Source organism: Rhinopithecus roxellana, chromosome 16, assembly GCF_007565055.1.
Source record: "Rhinopithecus roxellana isolate Shanxi Qingling chromosome 16, ASM756505v1, whole genome shotgun sequence".
Lineage (NCBI taxonomy): Eukaryota > Metazoa > Chordata > Mammalia > Primates > Cercopithecidae > Rhinopithecus > Rhinopithecus roxellana.
Genome location: NC_044564.1, coordinates 54,488,268 through 54,506,350, shown reverse-complemented (window position 1 = coordinate 54,506,350; position 18,083 = coordinate 54,488,268). Strand labels below are relative to the sequence as shown.

The following is an 18,083-nucleotide window of genomic DNA, read 5'->3' as shown; positions in this document are numbered from 1 at the left end:
ATAAAAGAAAATTAGATTGGTTCATATATTAGTCTTTATATCAAAATTAATTTCACTTGGATAGAAAAATGTGTTTTATTATTAGAGTGGGAAGCATAATATAAAATCCAGAAGCTATAAGGAAAATATTGATAAACTCAGTTATATAATGGTGAAAACATTCTGCTGAGAAAACCACAGTAAACAAAGGCAATGGTGAAACAACAAACTGGCATAAAGTTTTGAGGTATTATACTCAAAGGACTAATTTTTTAAATATATAGACCACTCTTACAAATCCATCAGAAAAAAATAACGAAAACGGAGCAAATACAAGAACAGGCAGTCCAATGAAAAGGAAGTGAAAAATAAACTACAAAGAAATACCACCTTTCATCCCATACAAGCAATGCAGAAGAGGTTGGTAAGCCTTGCTAATTGTGTAAGGAAACAGGTACTCTCAGTCATGATTGATGGGAATCTAAACTGGCACAAAATTGGAGAGCAATGTGGAAGTTTTTTATCAAAATTAAAAATACACATATCCGGCCGGGCGCGGTGGCTCAAGCCTGTAATCCCAGCACTTTGGGAGGCCGAGACGGGCGGATCACGAGGTCAGGAGATCGAGACCATCCTGGCTAACATGGTGAAACCCCGTATCTACTAAAAAATACAAAAAACTAGCTGGGCGAGGTGGCGGGCGCCTGTAGTCCCAGCTACTCGGGAGGCTGAGGCAGGAGAATGGCATAAACCTGGGAGGCGGAGCTTGCAGTGAGCTGAGATCCGGCCACTGCACTCCAGCCTGGGCAACAGAGCGAGACTCCGTCTCAAAAAAAAAAAAAAATACACATATCCTTTGACTCAGTGAGTGTGCTTCCAGGAATTTGTCATACTGATAATACTCTTATGTATATGAAATGCTATATAAAAGCTATATTTGTGGTAGACTTATTTGCAATAAAAGAAGATTGGGGTTGGGCACGGTGTTTCACGTGTGCAATCCCAGCACTTTGGGAGCCTGAGGTGGGTGGATCACCTGAGGTCAGCAGTTCGAGACCAGCCTGACTAACATGGTGAAACCCATCTCTACTAAAAATACAAAAATTACCTGGGTTTGGTGGCAGGCACTTGTAATCCCAGCTACTTGGGAGGCTGAGGCAGGAGAATCACTTGAACCCAGGAGGCAGAGGTTGCAGTGGGCCAAGATCGTGCCATTGCACTCCAGCCTGGGCGACAGAGATTCTGTCTCAAAAAAGAAAAAGATTGGAAACCGCCTTATCCATTAGCAGGGAAATATGTAAATAAATGTTAGTACTTTTATCTCAAGTGGAATTACATATAGCCCCTAGATAATGAGGCAGTATATATGTGTGTGTGTATGTGTATATATATATGCTATGTAGCATGCTTATATGTGTGTGTATAGGCAGTATATGTGTGTGTGTGTATATATATGCACACACACACGTATATACACATTTATATGAAAAAAATCTCCAAATCATATTGTTGGATGACAAAGCAAAGAGTAGTGTGTGTGTGTAAATAGAAACACGTATTGCTATGTGCTTATATAAGATATCCTAATTTTTTTTTTTTGTGGAGGGGTGGTGGGACAAGGTCTTGCTGTGTCACCTAGGCTGGAGCGCAGTGGTTTGATCTCGGCTTACTGCAACCTCTGACTCCCAGGTTCAAGTGATTCTCCTGCCTCATCCTCCCAAGTAGTTGGGATTACAGGCACGCACCACCACACCTGGCTAATTTTTGTATTTTTTGGTAGAGACGGGGTTTCCCTGTTTTGGCCAGGCTGGTCTCAAATTCCTGGCCTCAAGTGATCCGCCTGCCTCGCCTTCCCAAAGTGCTGGGATTACAGGCGTAAGCCACCACGCCCAGCCAATCCTAAAGATATCTTTAGGAAGGATACATGAAGAATAAAAGGTGGGAGGCATGTGAATATATTATCTATTTTAAAAAAAAAAAGTCATTTGTTATTTTTTAAAATTTTGGACAAGCTCTTAATGATTATACATTATATCTATTTGGTCATATTCCCCAAATGCATGTAGATAAAGCAAATCCTTTATGTGCCCAGTATTAATATTGTCTGTGAGGTGTCACAGTTCACATTAAACCCTGATCCTAGGTTTCAGATAAAGTCCTCATTTATTAGACTGTTGAAAGTTTAAACAGTGAAAGTTGGGATTAAATTTAGTAGAAATTTTTAGAGCCATTCTTATTGTTCAGTATTTTGGAATGGAAGTTGATGTTTGTATTTGTATTTATGTATTGAGAATCTGGGTTTTTCTTTTTAGTCACTGACTTTCTCAAACATTTATTGAGGTATTACTGTTGACCAGGCACTGTGCTTCTATGAATTTGAAGACTTACAGTATGGGCTAATGGAGCTAGTTCGTGCACTGAAAGGTACCTAATCCTGCAAGGCAAAAATAGAAATACACAGATAGCCTCCAGACTTCTTTTTAGGGTTAGTTTCAACTACTTTCTTGCCACATTATTTTTTAAATCACAAATGTTAATACGTTATCAATTGATTAATTTTAGTTTTATCAAAATTGTGCTTACCTTCTGATAATATTGCTTATATAAGTTCAAAATTGCCTAAAGATTGGGTAGGATTGGATAGCAAGAGAGTGAAAGAGGCATGAATGCAAATAATACTTAAGATTGCAGAATCACCCTTTAACTAGAGTTAACTGGCACCATTGTGGGAATGCCTATTACCAACCTACTTATATTCCCTTAAGTAGTCATTGCTGTCTGACTCTGGCAATGAAAAAAAAAAAAAGATCATGTCTCAGTGCACCTGTTTTCAGACTTGAGTGTGCATCCTCTGGAGCACTGATAAAACACATCACTATATCTCACCCCAATGACTTTCGATTCAGTCAGTGTGGGCAAGGACCCCATAATTTGCATTTCCAACAAGTGCCTGGGGGATACTGAAAATACTGGTCCAAGACCACACTTTAAGAAAGCCTGTTTTAGTGATTACGGAGACTAACTACAAAGTGAAAGTGTTCTTAGTACTCAGAATAAACTGCAAAAGGCAGGAACCATTTGAAAATATAAGATGGAGTTTAAATCCTGTATTTAATTGTAACCCAGCAAATTTCTGAGGGGTAATTCCAACTCCCAACTGCTTTTGTACTTGATGTCTCAGAAATTAGTTTTATCATCATAGACTCATAGGCTTCTAGTGAGGGTGGGGGAATCTAGGCTCCACAGAATAATCAAAGAAGTCCAAAAAGACAATCTTGATTTCAACCCAACATCCCAGCATCAGCCAAATGTTCTCAGAACACATTCAATTTATACAAGTTTCTTATGCAACCATTTTTTCCCCCTTATGAAAATGTTCAGAGTAACTTCAAGTTACAACTTTGGCACAAAATTGCCAAAATTTCAGGTTGAAAGCATAACAACTTAATTTTTTTCTCTAGATGTTGTAAAATTATCAGTGAATAGAAAGGAAAAGATTTCATTTATTTGAACATTTATAAAACATTAGACAAGATTTTGTCTTTACTAACTACTTTCTGGTTCGAGAGGATGTGAAAAACAAAGCTGGCTAGATTTGCTTTCTGATTTTTTTTTTTTTTTTAATTGAGGATTAAAAGAACAGCTTATCCTCAATCTCTTCAGTTAAGCTACTTCTTGACATTGCTGTGGAAGGAATGTATTTACATATTGTTTGAATATACAACTTAAAGAATGGTATCATAGCTAGAACCTTAGCTTGATTGGTGGTGTTTCTGTATATATCTGCCAGGTCTGCTGAGCTCAAGGAACACTCTGGAGATGCTTAGAAGAAAGTATTCATTGACTAGATGGGAACTGTTTCAACTGCTTATTACAGGGTAATTGAAGTTTTAAAGCCACAAACTACAATGAGAAATACCTTTACACTGTGGCCCAATACTCACTCATATGCACATACATATATTCATGAGTGCGCATCTACATACAAACATATGACTATGTATATACATGTACGTATATACATATGACTGAAACTGAAGTTTCATGAAGCAATACTTATCCATACTGTGTGCAGTTAACTCTGATTATTTTCTACTCTATTCAGTTAATTTTTTAGAAATGCTGGTCAGTACCTACATTATTGATTCTGTAACCCACTAATTAGTTGCACCTTACATTCTGAAAAACACTGCTTTGGGCAAATGAAAAGAGGAGGTTAGAGCATTTACAATACATGTATGAAAGGCCTGGGGACAGAGTTTCCATTGTAGAGGTTTGTTTTGTTTGGCATTTTTTTGGGAGGTGGGGTGGGGGGGTCGGGGGCGGAGTCTCACTCTGTTGCCCTGGCTGGCTTGCAGTTGTGCAATCTTGGCTCACTGGAACCTCTGCCTCCCAGAGTCAGGCAATTGCCTCAGCCTCCCGAGTAGCTGGGATAACAGGCGCCCACTACCACTCCCAGCTAATTTGTTGTATTTTTAGTAGAGACTGGATTTTGCCATGTTGGCCAGGCTGGTCTTGAACTCCTAGCCTCAGGTGATCCACCTGCCTTTGCCTTCCAAAGTGCTGGGATTACAGGTGAGAACCACCGCGCCCGGCCTTGTTTGGCATTTCTAACAGGTACCCAAATGATTTTGATATTGCTGGTTCAGGATCATATTTTGAAGAACCGCAATTTTAGTGATTATGGAGACTAAATGCAAAAGGAAAGTGTTCTTTTGTTGTTCCTGGTTGAATGGCTTCCTATAGGATGTACCCTCCTCTTCACACACCAGGAGGCTGTCATTTCACACAGGTGTGAGTGGTGGTTACATGCTAATGCCAGCCATCACAATTACCTTTTCTAAACATAAGTCTCCAAGTAGAAATGTTTCTATCTTACCTGATCTCAAGGCGCAAACCAGGTAGAAATGTTTTTGTCTTACCTGATTTCAGATACAAACAAAATTTAAAGTCCTAAAGATCAGAAGAGAAATTACCCAGAAGGAAATTCATGGTTTTAAGTGTATCCTCTTCATTAAGTTTCTCTAAATAATTTGCTGTTTTCACAAGAAAACAGAAATGCTATGTCTCTGAGAAAACACTCACTGATGAGGTTAACAGAGTAACCTGTATTAACAAGAAAATGCAATTGTTATACATTAGGTAACTTTATGATTAAAATTTAACTATCTAGTTAAAACTTTTTGTTGCCTAGTAACTTCATCATTTTAAGTCATTTTTGAGTAATGCTTATTGATCATATTTAAATTTTTCCAGTTAGAAAGTCAATTGTTTGTTAACAGTAAATCATTTAGCAAATTTTGGATTATAAACCACTCACTCCTCAGAAGATAATTTCATTACAACAATTTGAAATATTTCTACTTTATTTATATTCATGTTATATTTGTATATGATGGCAATGATGTTGAATTTAAGCATGATAAATCTTGGATTTCAACTTCATAGTTAATACCCAAGAAAGTCTACATATCTCAAGAAAATCTATCAATCCCACATAGCCTCAGGTTTCTAATCTGTTAAAAAGGAGATAATATTCCTTACCTTTCCTATTTTACAAAGTTGTTGTGAAGATAAAATGAGAATTAATATAGAAAGCCTTTATAATTCATAAAGCATTGTACTATTCCATTTTCAAATCACTTTAACAGTTCTAGAAAAGAAAGTTTCTACCATGAAACCAATTTTAATTACAGTGATAGTTGAATATATGAATCTTGACCTTTAATCTTTTAACAAAAGATTAAAAAGCCATTTCAGAGTCGAGAGAACATGCCTTGACCTATAAAGACAATAAATAAGATGATATAATTGTTCTTTTTCTTCCTGCCTTATTAGCATATAATGGAATGACAGGTTAATATTTACATTAAGAGAGAGTTCTAATTGTCCGTATATGTGATACTCTGTTTGGGACATTGCATAGATGTGTATGTAACCAACATGTCCAGGGGAGCCTCTTTTGGTTCCATGTAAATCATAGAAAAGACTCAACACCTCTTCCCATTTTGCTACATTTCAAACTGAGGTTTACCTTTTTGGCATTATCAACTGCCCCTAAATGATCCCTGTGCTCCAGCCAGTCTTGATTACTTGTAGTAGAAGTATCTGCAAGTGGCATTGGTTTTACTGAAGATTTTGTAGGGGAAAGCACTGTTTAGCATCACACCCTCTAAAAGATGGTCACACAAAGCCTCTTTGTACAACCTTGTTCTCCCCACTCTGTGCTTTTATTCTGCCAGTGATCCTCCACCTTCAGTCTTTCCAGGTCTGGGATCATTCTGTCTCCTCTAAATCTCTCAAAATCTCTCAATGTTTCAGTGAACACTTAAACCTAAGAGCAACTCTACAAAACAAAGGGCCATCCTATGAGAAGGATTCTCCTTCTTTAGAAGGCAATGAGGACTTATAATAGGGAAAATGTGTTCCCTTATAATAGAAAAAATGTGTTCCCTTATAATAGGGAAAATGTGTTTTTTCTTTTCTATTACATTTTTCTTTTTCACAATATGTATTGCCTTTGAAAAAAATATAATATTGATGCCTTCTTTGAGCATGGGAAGAGAACACAAGCACAACGTTTACTGGACATCACTTGACCCTCTCCTCCCCACCCCCATCCTCTTTTCCCCCTGGCTTAGGTTAAGACTTTTCTCCAAAATCTCTTTTTTGATGCTAATTTTTGGACAGATGTGGCATAAGCCTCAGGGTGGCTCTTGAATACTTGGAGACTGTCTGCCTGTCCCTCATTCCAACAAGGCACCATTAGCATCTTGGTGATTGGGGTTGTTTTCAGCCTGAGTTTTAGGCCACGAATTTATTGCACTGTCTCTGTCCCCAGGAGATAATAGGTGCCCTGTACCCTACAGGTTCTTCCTAGAAGGGTTGCTGTATCTTTGTTGGAGCTCCACTAAACTTGATATTTTTTCTCCCTGGTGTGAAATATGACATCTCCCTTGCCCTTTCTGAATTTCTAATCCTAATTCCTGAGAAATAGTGGAAGTTTCCTTCACTGCTGGTCTGTCACAAAATACCCATGCTTGACGTCCTCAAAAGAAATAATGTTCTCTGCCGTACGGTATCTACGCATTTTTGTTTTCTTGAATCTACCCGACAAGAACAAAGGCCAGGTGAGTGCTTGTGTGGTCAGATTTTTATCACGTTTGTGACCATGCCACTTTCTATACTGGAAGCAAATTAATTGGTATATTCTCTAGCTCTCCAGGCTTAGTGTGGAGATCATTTTGCTCAAATGAAGGCGATTCCTGGGATTGTGTCTTTCAAGGATTCAAAGTTTGGTTAGGGGAGCTTACTCACAAATATATTTACTGTAACTCTCCAATTCCTGTCTGGTGCTCCAGATATTTTCTCATAGCAACCCATACACCTTCCTCTCTTTCTTCACTCACTTGAACTCATTCACAGCAAAAGTCATGACATGGGGGTGGGTCGTCTCTATACCCTCTGATGAAATCTAATTTACTCTGAATAGGCTTCAGTGTAAATCACTCTCTCAGCAAGTTGATCCAACCAGGTTTGATTTTTCTATTTATGTTCCATAGCACTTTGTCGTATGACACATTGCAAAGAGATCTTTTCATCTTCCTGGTAGTATGTGATCAGAAATCTGACATGTAAATTGGCATGTAATGTGGAAGTTCTTCACACTGCCTGAACTTTTGACTCTTCAACCTTTGCCAGCCTTTGAGACCACATATAATTCCTAAGGCTGGGAAACTTTTCATCGTCCTTTATCACTTTTCTGCCCCAGAGATCAGTCACTCTGACATTTCAGTAGTCTGTCTAAAGGCAGTGCTGAAACCTCTTCTTCATCTTCTGAAAATATGTCTGGCTTCCAGTAGCACTGAATGGAGGGTTCCCATCTTTAGCTGAGAACCAACAATGACTCACCCCACCATTTGATCTTACAGGGGTTGCCATAGCCTCTTATCTGATTGTGAGGCAATAGTCGAGGACCCTCATGAACCAGTCTTAATTCCCAAGCGCTATGTATCCTAACATTAGATAATCATAGGGAGGAGGTGTACACTATTAGTGACTCAGTCCCAGGGTCATTTAATAGATTACATATAGATAGTGTGTCTCAGTTCAGAGAATTGGTTTTTCAAATATCCATAGTCTAAAGGTTTATAAGTTTAAAGAAAAAAAATGGAGAATGTTTACCATCCCATTTTTAATGGAAAAAATGAACTTTTTAATATTAAAAAAAAATTGATTCTGTACCATTAAGTAAAAAAAGGCAGAAGAACATTTTTAAAAATTGAAAGAATCTAAGAGGAAAAAGAGAGGAAGGTGCAATGCTCAAGAAGAGAGATATCTCTGAGGCTTTGAATTAGTCTAACTTAGGTTGTCACAAGGCCTCTTGTTAATGTGATTACAGTACTTTGCACTACAGTTGAAATTTCAATAACAAAATGATCTGTATTCTTAGAATAAAGACTATGCAGCAGAGAAATGAGCAGGAAAAACATTTTATAATCTATTCATGTCAATGTGTTTGATATGTGTATTTGAAATGTTCTAATCACATAGTGATGAAATAAAGGCCATTGTGTTCATTTCGAGTAAAAATACGGCACTATCAAGCCTTCTCCCTTAGACTCCCACTTTTAGAGCTATAATTTGAAAATATTTGTATTCATCCCTTTCATTCTCACTGCAGTGTTATCACCAGTTTCTCACCTCAATCCTGGACTATTATCATAGCTTCCAAGTTGGTTTTCCTGTCTAGATTCTCTCCTATCCTACATTATATCCCAAATTATTAATAATATATGAAGTAATGTCAGATTAACTCCCTTTCTCAAGACTTTTTAACAATGCTTACATCCTGTATAATTGAACACTCCTAGTCATGAAATTGCAGTCTGTACATATTTACCTATCCTTAAAGGAACGTTACCATTCAGCCAATTGTATTAGTTCATTTTCACGCTGCTGAAAAAGACATACACGAGACTGGGCACTTTACAAAGGAAAGAGGTTTAATGTATAACTCACAGTTCAACATGGCTGGGGAAGCCTCACAATCAGAAGGCGAGGAGGAGCAAGTCACATCTTATGTGGATGGTGGCAGGCAAAAAGAGAGCTCGTGCAGAGAAACTCCCATTTTTAAAACCATGAGATCTCGTGAGATCCATTCATTATCAGGAGAACAGCACGGGAAAGACCCACCCCCATGATACAGTCATCTCCCACTGGGTCCCTCCCACACAACATGGGAATTACGGGAACTACAAGATTAGATTTGTGGAGGGACAGAGAGCCAAATCATATCACCAATCTTACCCTTCCTTGAACCTACATTATGCAATCTTATCTTGTTTGCTTTGCCTAAAATGTTCACTAACCTGCCCCTATCAGAATGCCTGGTATTATTTGTCAATTTTCTACTAAAGAACCCCCTAACCCATGCTCTGTCAAACTGTAACAGCAAGAAGTAATATCCCTTCCTTCCAGTAGTATTCAGTTATTTAATTCATTCAGTTTGCCTTTAATCACTTACATATTTTTGAAACTCTGCTAGTTTAACAAATTTCCCACTATCAGCAGCACACACCATAGTTATACTGGCAGAGGAATAGTTGGTTGATTTTATTCTTATACTTTAAAAAAAGCTTGAATTTGAATCACTTTTAAATTCTAGCTACCTGGTAACGTAATCATTTTCATTGCATGAAGCTATGGGGATATAATATCTTTGTTGAGGTTAGGAGCATTTCCTCAGATGATATATGAGAATATCACATTGAACATTTGGGCCAGTAATCTTCTGGATCAATGAGCCTACTTTTAAGCAAATTTTCCATCGGTGTTAACTGATCATCATTTCCTATCTTAAATATGACAGTCATGAGTATTATGGTAAAATATCATTTAGTGTTACGTATATTTCTATTTAGCAGAATTTATAAATTTTTCCTAAGGAATGACCTTAACTTTTTAAGTCATCCACAATAAACTGGAAGCATGTGATCTCACCAGTCCACTTTGGGATTAGTATTTTGGGTGTCAGATGCTGATGTGTGCCATCTTTTTCTTGAGATTGGTAAACTCTCAGAAGACTGAACAAATATTTACTTAAATATCTAATCTACAATAATGGAAAATTTAACAAATCGATTTAATCTTTGAAGAGACTGGTAGAAACTTATCCTAATTCACTAACATTTTATCTAGCATCTAGCTAATTTGCACACTCTATCCAACTCCTCCCCATATGCATAAAACTACCCCCTTGAAACTATGATAAACCTAAATCATGGGCGAATTCATAGGAGTGACATTAGTAATCCATTTGGAATCATGCAACTAGTTAATCCTTCATATCTTTGTAATTTCAAAGTTCCAACTCATTACTCTTCTTCCCCATTTCTGCATTATTCCTCTTGCCTCTTCCTCACCCTCACTTTCCCGCCATTGTCATAATATATTCCTGTGAGTGATAGTCTCTTCACTTATTATTGTCCTAGAAGCTTCTATTCAATCCACAAGCATTTATTGGGCACACTTTCCTCTTACCTATTTTAACTTTACTACTAACATGGCCCATTATACCTAGCAAAACCCATCTCCTGGCTTTATCTGAAAATTAGCGTTTTTCATACATCCCTACACTTTCCTGAAAACCTTAATGACACCGCTTTTTCCCTAATTCCTACATACATTATCTACTTCCAACCTATTTTTTTCAGCCTCACTCATACCGCTCCCATATATATATGAAATGTATATTTATAGCTCATGCCCTACAAACTAGGTTTTTTGCCATTTCCCAATTATGGACACACTCTGTGCTTTTTTGACTCCTGGCTCTATTAAGTCGATTCTTCCTAGATTTCCCTTTTACCCCCTGAATACTTCCATCTTTTAATACATGGGTTTTGAATTCAGAGAGTCAATAAACTAAGAAAATAAAGGTGAATTTTGTAGGTGTTCTTACATACATTTTTTCCAAGTAGAGAATTCACAGTTTTCATTACATCCTCAAAAGGGTTAAAGACTCCTCAAAAGTTAAAGACTACTACTCTTATTTTCTTCCACCTTTCTGAACTATACTTGTATTTTTGTTACAAACATTCTTGTTGGGTGTATTAGTCCGTTCTCATGCTGCTGATAAAGACGTATCTAAGACTGGGTAATTTATAAAGAAAGAGAGGTTTAATGGACTCACAGTTCCACGTGTCTGGGGAGACCTCACAGTCATGGCAGAAGGCAAAAGGCACATCTTACATGGCAGCAGGCAAGACAGAATGAGAGCCAAGCAAAAGGGGAAACCCTTTATAAAGCCATCAGATCTCATGAGACTTACTACCACAAGAACAGTGTTGGGGAAACCACCCCCATGATTCAGTTACCTCCCTCTGGCTCCCTCCCGCAACGTGTTAGAATTATGGGAGCTACAATTCAATATGAGATTTGGATGGGGACACAGACAAACCATAAAATCGGGGTAATTATGCATTTATTAATATATATGACTATATACCCTATCTCTCTTACTGGATTGTAATGTCTATTGGATTATGAAAAATTTTTGTAATCATGATCTTTTGCACATAACTTTATATATGACAGTCACACAGTTACTATGTACTTAAAAAAAAAATGTTCTTTAAAAAATGTAATCAGGGCTGTGATCCTTTCATGAGATTAGAATTCCCTTCAATATATTTTTTAAATGAATATAATAAATGTTAATTTTTTGTATGCTTCTCAGAAGTTCTTATCAGTGAGGTGGTAACTAAATGGCCTGGTTATCCCATTGGACTAATTAATAAGCCTTAAAGAATTCATGAGTATTTGGAAGCCAGTGGGTTTCCAAGTAGGCTCTAACATGCATGCTAAGACTGGTGTCTTCCTTGTAGAAGAGCTCAGTCTTTATTTCTTGGTTGTCCTATCATTCCATGTTTCTGCCTTTCCATTTCTCGGGCTCCACAAATTCAGCACAGGCCTAAATCAGTTAGGCAGAAGATTCCTAAAGCCAAAAGAAATACCCCTTTTGTTACCTATATTACAAAGTGACACAAAGAAGAACCAAAATTCTGAAGATCCAAAGCATTCTGGAATGTCAGTGTATCCATTCCTGGGGAATCCAGTTTCACCCACATATTTCCTTGCTCCTCTCCAAAGCTCTTAAAAACCTGGCCAGAAATGAGAAGGCCGTTTCCTAAAAGCCTGGACTTCTAAGGAATCATTTGGAAATCTAGGACCACCATAAAATAACAGCTTCAATGACAGAAGCAGATCTCTGATTTTTTTTTTTCCCCCAGAAAAAGAAGTGCTGGTTTATCCAACTGAAAAGTGCTTATTAGCAAACTGAGAGCATGGACTTCTTTAGTGTTGCTCAGCAATTATATATCTGGTAATTTGCCTTTCATTTAAAATTATAATATCAAAAGTTACAGATCATTTTATTTTTATTTGCTAGACTGAAATCTTACCTCAAATTCTCCACACTCAAACTTTAAAGAAAATATAGGTATAATGGCAAATTAGAGTTTTGAACAAATTCTTCCTATAAGTGAATTATAGTCACATGAATCCTTTGACTTGTTTTCTGCTCTGTTTTCTCTTTGAAAACAAAGCACTTATTGATCATGTTTTAAGATATGTTATACCAAAGTCCTTTATAGTTTCACAGTTTAATGTTTTGGTAAAATGTTTGTTTATTCATTACATTTACATTACTCTTTCTGTAATATATCTGTTTTCATTTGTGCAATATCACTATTTTCAAGTATAGTGATAAACTGCATTAACATCCATTCTGGCAGAGAATGTTTTAGAAGCCAGTTTACTTAATTTTGTTGTCTAAAAAAAGTTAGCAGTAGGATAAATTGTATTATGTCTTCCTATGAATTAATTTAATATCTATTTTAAGAATTTTTTAATGATTTCTTAACCTAACATACGCTTTTCAGTATTACATTTTATTAACTCCAGGGAAGAATTAGCAATGTGGGAAAATAATGTAAAATAAAATTAAAGCTATTAATTCCTAAGTTGTTTAGAAGAAAATTAGATTTAATGTTGATATAATTGATACTGAATATTCTGTGTATAAAGTGTTTTACCATAAAGAAATTGGAAACTTGGTAGAAAATTAAGACTTTGCAATGGATATTACTGCATTATTTTTCTTTGGGGGGGGGCAGTATGTTAAAATTTCAAATCTTTATCAATTTCCATGGCCAAAGTATAAGACAGTTAACTATGTTTTAAAGCTCTAAATATTTTTATAACGGCTTATACTGAATTGTTGACGTAATCAGACTGTTAAAAATAATGAAATCAATTTTCTCTCTTAAATTACACGGTGTGATTTTTTTTCTTTTGAGTTTAGCTAATATTGTTAGTATAGCTCAGTGTCCAAATACAGGGTGTTCAGTACCTGTTTTTAATAGAACTTGCAATACTACCAGGAGTTGAAAGATAGATAACTTTAAATATGAGGTTATTAAGAGTATATCACATTTACCAGTAACAGCTGGTATTTAATAATTTCTCATGGTATGCTGAGATTTCATGGAATAGAGCTGTTTCTGTGGTTGTCCCTGGTCTCTTTGTTGGCTCTGAATTATTTTCTCTTCTACATTCCATTTCTGCTGTCATTTCTAATATTTCTGCCTTACCACCATATCCTAAAAATAATGTAGGGACCATCATTACCTCTTCATATTTGGTCGTACTAATCACCTCCTACTTCCATATTTTAATACGGGATTAATGGAGGAATGTATAGATTTAGTAACTTTTGGACGTTAATGAAAGAATCTTGTTCATTTGCATTAAAATATTAATGCATTTTTAAACTCAAAATCTGCAGTATGATTTTCCTTTCATGAGAGAATAGCACTAATATTAAATAGTCTTTAGGTGGGAGACTATTTAGAAAGAGAATGGTTACTATCCCACATCCTGAACTATGTAAGTCAAGAATGTTTATTCATAAGGAGAAAAATCCACAGGGGTTCCTGCTCCTCAGGTCTCCATTCTGATAATTATGGAATGTTCAAAAAAGGTTTACTTTGTGAATGGGCTTATTATTAGTGTGCATATTTTTATTTTATTCTCTGGAGGGTGGGGAAGAAGCGGGGGAAAACACATTAAGTGATAGCTGTTCATTAACAACCATTGAGGAAGAAGTTGAACTTTAAAGAATCTATCAGAAATTCTCTGGTCAGCCTTTTATTACTATCTTGTCTTGAGCCCTTTTTTTAATGACATCTATTATCAGATTGAAATGGCGATTGAGACGCTGCAAAAGTCTGACGGTCTGTCCACTCACAGAAGCTCTCTTCTCAACAGCCATGTAAGTTGCCTCTTCTTCATGTACACTAATCTCTTGCTTGTTCTGCATGTGTTGCTTGCCTCTAAATGCTTGTTTTATTTATTTACTTATTTATTTTGCTTCTTAACCTTCCTTTCTCAGCCCCTTATGATCTCTGTGTCATTTAATGGCTATTTTGTACAGTGAAATATCCAAAAAATAAGAGTCTCCAGTATAATGCCTTATTAGGTTTCTGTACTCTTTAGGTACAGATACAGTATTTTCAAGTTAGTAACAAGTTGCTGTGTATTTATAAAAAGTAATGATAGTGATTTTCAATATTTAAAATGTTCTGGTTTGTTATTTATTTACTATGAAGCAAATACTTGTAATCTGCATCCCTGTCAAACAGACATGTCTACTTGCGTGACCGGTAATATTCTTTAAGTAGAAAAAAGATTATTAATGTCAAATCCAATGATAAACTGTTGGAAAATTATTTGTTTGCCAGTTAGACTATGTAAAGTGGGCAGTAGACAGCCCCATAGTTGAACTCAGGTCCTAAGACCTAAAGAGAAGTGAAAGTGAACCAAAAGAAAAAGGGAGACTGTCTACAAGCCATAAATTGCTAATAATTGAGATAAAACAGAATTACCATTTCCTGAAGCTGTTCCCTGTTATCAGATGCAGATATCACTATGACACTGGTAAGTGTAAGAAAGGTGATGATAGTTTTGTGAAATTATAAACATTTTTATCAACTGTTCACATTTGGGAAACCCATGAAAATGCTGAATAAAAATTTGTTTTGTTAAGATGATTTCTGAATATATGGAAAAAAGTAAATAGACCCATGATTTAAATTCGTTTTAGATAGATTTTCTGCTAACTTAACACTAGTGACATTTTAGTAAGAATTAGAATTTCTCCCCCAACTGACAATTTGTTCTTAAATTTAGGGATAAAGTATTATGACTTCTTATTTCTTTTTCATATTCTATAACTGAAAAGCTCGAAATTAGATCACCCAAATGAAATGATTTTTTTTAGTGAACCTAAAACTTACTCATAGAAAATGTTTTAACTGTGCTTTTTTAAATACTTGATTTTTGAAACATTTTAATTTTAAATCTTAAAATAGCACTAAATACCTCCTTATGTTCTTACACATTTGTTTTTAGATGGGGTATTTTGTCTTGTTTCTTTTTTCAAAGGAAAGTATCATGGAAAACAAAACCAGGTTAGCCAACTTGGAGAATGCCTATAATTTTGGTGAAAAATCATACATATAAACTTAAAGATAATAGCATATATTCTGGCCCTTCCTTTTGAAACAGTTTAAGAAATATAAGTTTTTTCGTTTCTGAAAATTGGTATTTAGTATGTCACTCTTTTATATTTCATAAGTATATTCCTGCTATGTTGGTATATATCTGTGATTGTATTAAAGGCTGATTACCTGTATACTACTAGGCTGTGTGTGTTGGGGGGGTGATGACCAACTTGTATTTATGCTTTGAAAATGGCAAGTGAAATTGTTTTTCCTTTTAGTCAGAAATGTGCAAGGACATAAGAAAAAAAAAAAACCTGAAGTTTCCAGTTACCTGTTTCAGCTTTCAGACTTCCAAGTTGTGCTTTCATATTCAACTTAGAGTTCATTTTTACTTGACATGTATAATTTAGTAAAATATGTTATGTTTAATTTTAAATTTAACTTCAGTTATTCATCTTAATATTTTTATGAACAATAATGGAAGTATAAGAACATCTTTTTTATACATTTTTAAGATGTATTTGTTGATTTGTTTGAAGCTTTTCAACTGTGTTAGAGATTTTTAAAAATTATTTTTCTCTATAGAATTCATGAATGTTTAAGATTAATAAATGTGTGAATTAAGCTGCATAAACAATGACAAATGTTTATTACTACTCCATGGCTTCATTTTTTTATTACATAATATGTCTGATCTTCCATACTGTTAACAACTGCCAGAGACACTTCAATATGTGGAAACAGTGGGAGCAAATGTTGATAGTGCAGTGATAATCTTTCTCCAGCTATCCTGATTCATTGTTATTACACCTCTGAGGCACAGTGAAGTTCATTCAAAATTGTATTTATAGTCAAATATTTAGAAATACAAATGATTCTACGGATGGTTTATAAACAGTGGAGAAAGGATCAGTGCTTCTGCTGACTAATCAGTGAGATTAGTTTCTTCCTAAACGCAGAAAAAGATCCGGTTGTCTTTTTCCTCCTTGGAAATTTGAGGATGCTTTTAATGTTTCTGAGATCTATCAAAAACAGCTGGAATTTGCTAGTGCATGCATTCTGGTTGATAACTATTTGCTAAAGATATTTTACATTCTGTGAACCTATTTGGTGATTTTATGTCGCGTAGAATTTTTTCAGTGGAGAGACTGGGTTTTTTAAAAAAAAGTGTTATTAATATTTTAAATGTCAGTAAATTATGCTACCTTTATTTCTCACTACATAGGGCATAATGTAGAATTATTTGAGGTTTGTGGGATTCTGTAAGGTGAACATGAATTTCGCTTTATGATGATTAGTTCCCTGATTTATCACTATCTCCAAATGATCAATTTTATTATGTAAAAAAATTGGGAGAAATTATTGATAATTTGCATCCTGTATTTTTCCTGTTTCTGAAGAGGGGTGTTAATCATGACTTTTGAGGTGAAAAGTCTATTCTCATTCTATTTTGGAATATGGGTAAGCAAAGATATCCTATATTCTCTTTCTATATTTGCTTATTCACAGTAATTTTAAAAACTCTTATTAGGACTAAATAAGATCAGTAATCCCCTCTCAGCAGAATCCAACTTGATTGCTTTGCTTTATACCTTTACACACATTAGAAAATGGGGTGGGGTATTGAATTCTATATCCCATTTTCAACATATTCTTAAGAGAATTAACATGGTGGGAGTTATTTTAGTACCAGCATCTGTAATAGGCAGTTAGCAAATCTTTATTGCAAATGATAGTTCCAAGAAAGTAAGGATTTTTGTATGTTTTGTTCACCAGTGCATCCCTAGTGCCTAGAATGGTACCTAGTACATCGTAGATACTCGCTAAATATTTGCTCAATGAATTAAAAGAAACAATAAAAGGGATCAGGCCTTATGTTACCTTCATTATTTTAGGAATTCTAGGATGCCATTGCCAATCATGTGTACATTTATTTGGAGACTCATATTCATTGTATTGTTTCCTTTGTTTTCAAGTTTGCTTCTAGTAGATGTATACGTGAACATCGTTGGTAAAGGGTGGTCTTGTTCTGGTATTCCATCTGAGTAAAGAATATATGGCCACTCTGTTATTTCTCTACAAGCAGCCTTCAGTTTAAGAGTAAATAACTCTTTTTTTATCTAAACAATCTCATCTTTTAAAAAGTTCTTGCCAAGAGTGACATTATTTGTCTCCTGGTATTTTAGAATGGTACTTTGTATTTGGCTTTACAGAATTCTATTAGTCTGATAATTTTTTATTTAAATATTTTTGTTTCTTATTTTTTTATATATGAAGATGCTGTAGGTAAGTGATGTATAGTCTGCCTAAATCAAATTTGAATATCTAATTCTTTTCATTGCAGACTTAAGATTATTTTATACTTTTTCTTGGTGTTAATTAATACAAATTAGTATTTAATGGTTGTGGTGTGTTCACTTATTTACAAGCTACTTATTTTACATTGTGAATTTGAATTCAGAAATGTTGTTAATTGTCCCCAATAATCGCATAAAATTTAAGGTTGTGCATTTCTTTAAAATTCCATTGAAAGTTTAT

At 35.3% G+C, this 18,083-nt stretch overlaps 1 protein-coding gene across 10 annotated transcripts in view; it reads left to right on the top strand.

Moving 5' to 3' along the window:
* The window catches only part of RFX3 (regulatory factor X3), a 325,429-nt gene that overhangs the window by 220,743 nt on the left and 86,603 nt on the right, over positions 1-18,083 (top strand). For 9 of the 10 annotated variants that reach the window (XM_010389306.2, XM_030919590.1, XM_010389299.2 and 6 more), the window contains one exon: positions 14,240-14,314. The exons of the other annotated variant lie outside the window; for it this stretch is intronic. In XM_010389306.2, coding sequence (XP_010387608.1) covers positions 14,240-14,314 — 75 coding nt within the window. The remainder of the gene's footprint in view (positions 1-14,239; positions 14,315-18,083) is intronic. 10 annotated transcript variants of the gene reach the window in all.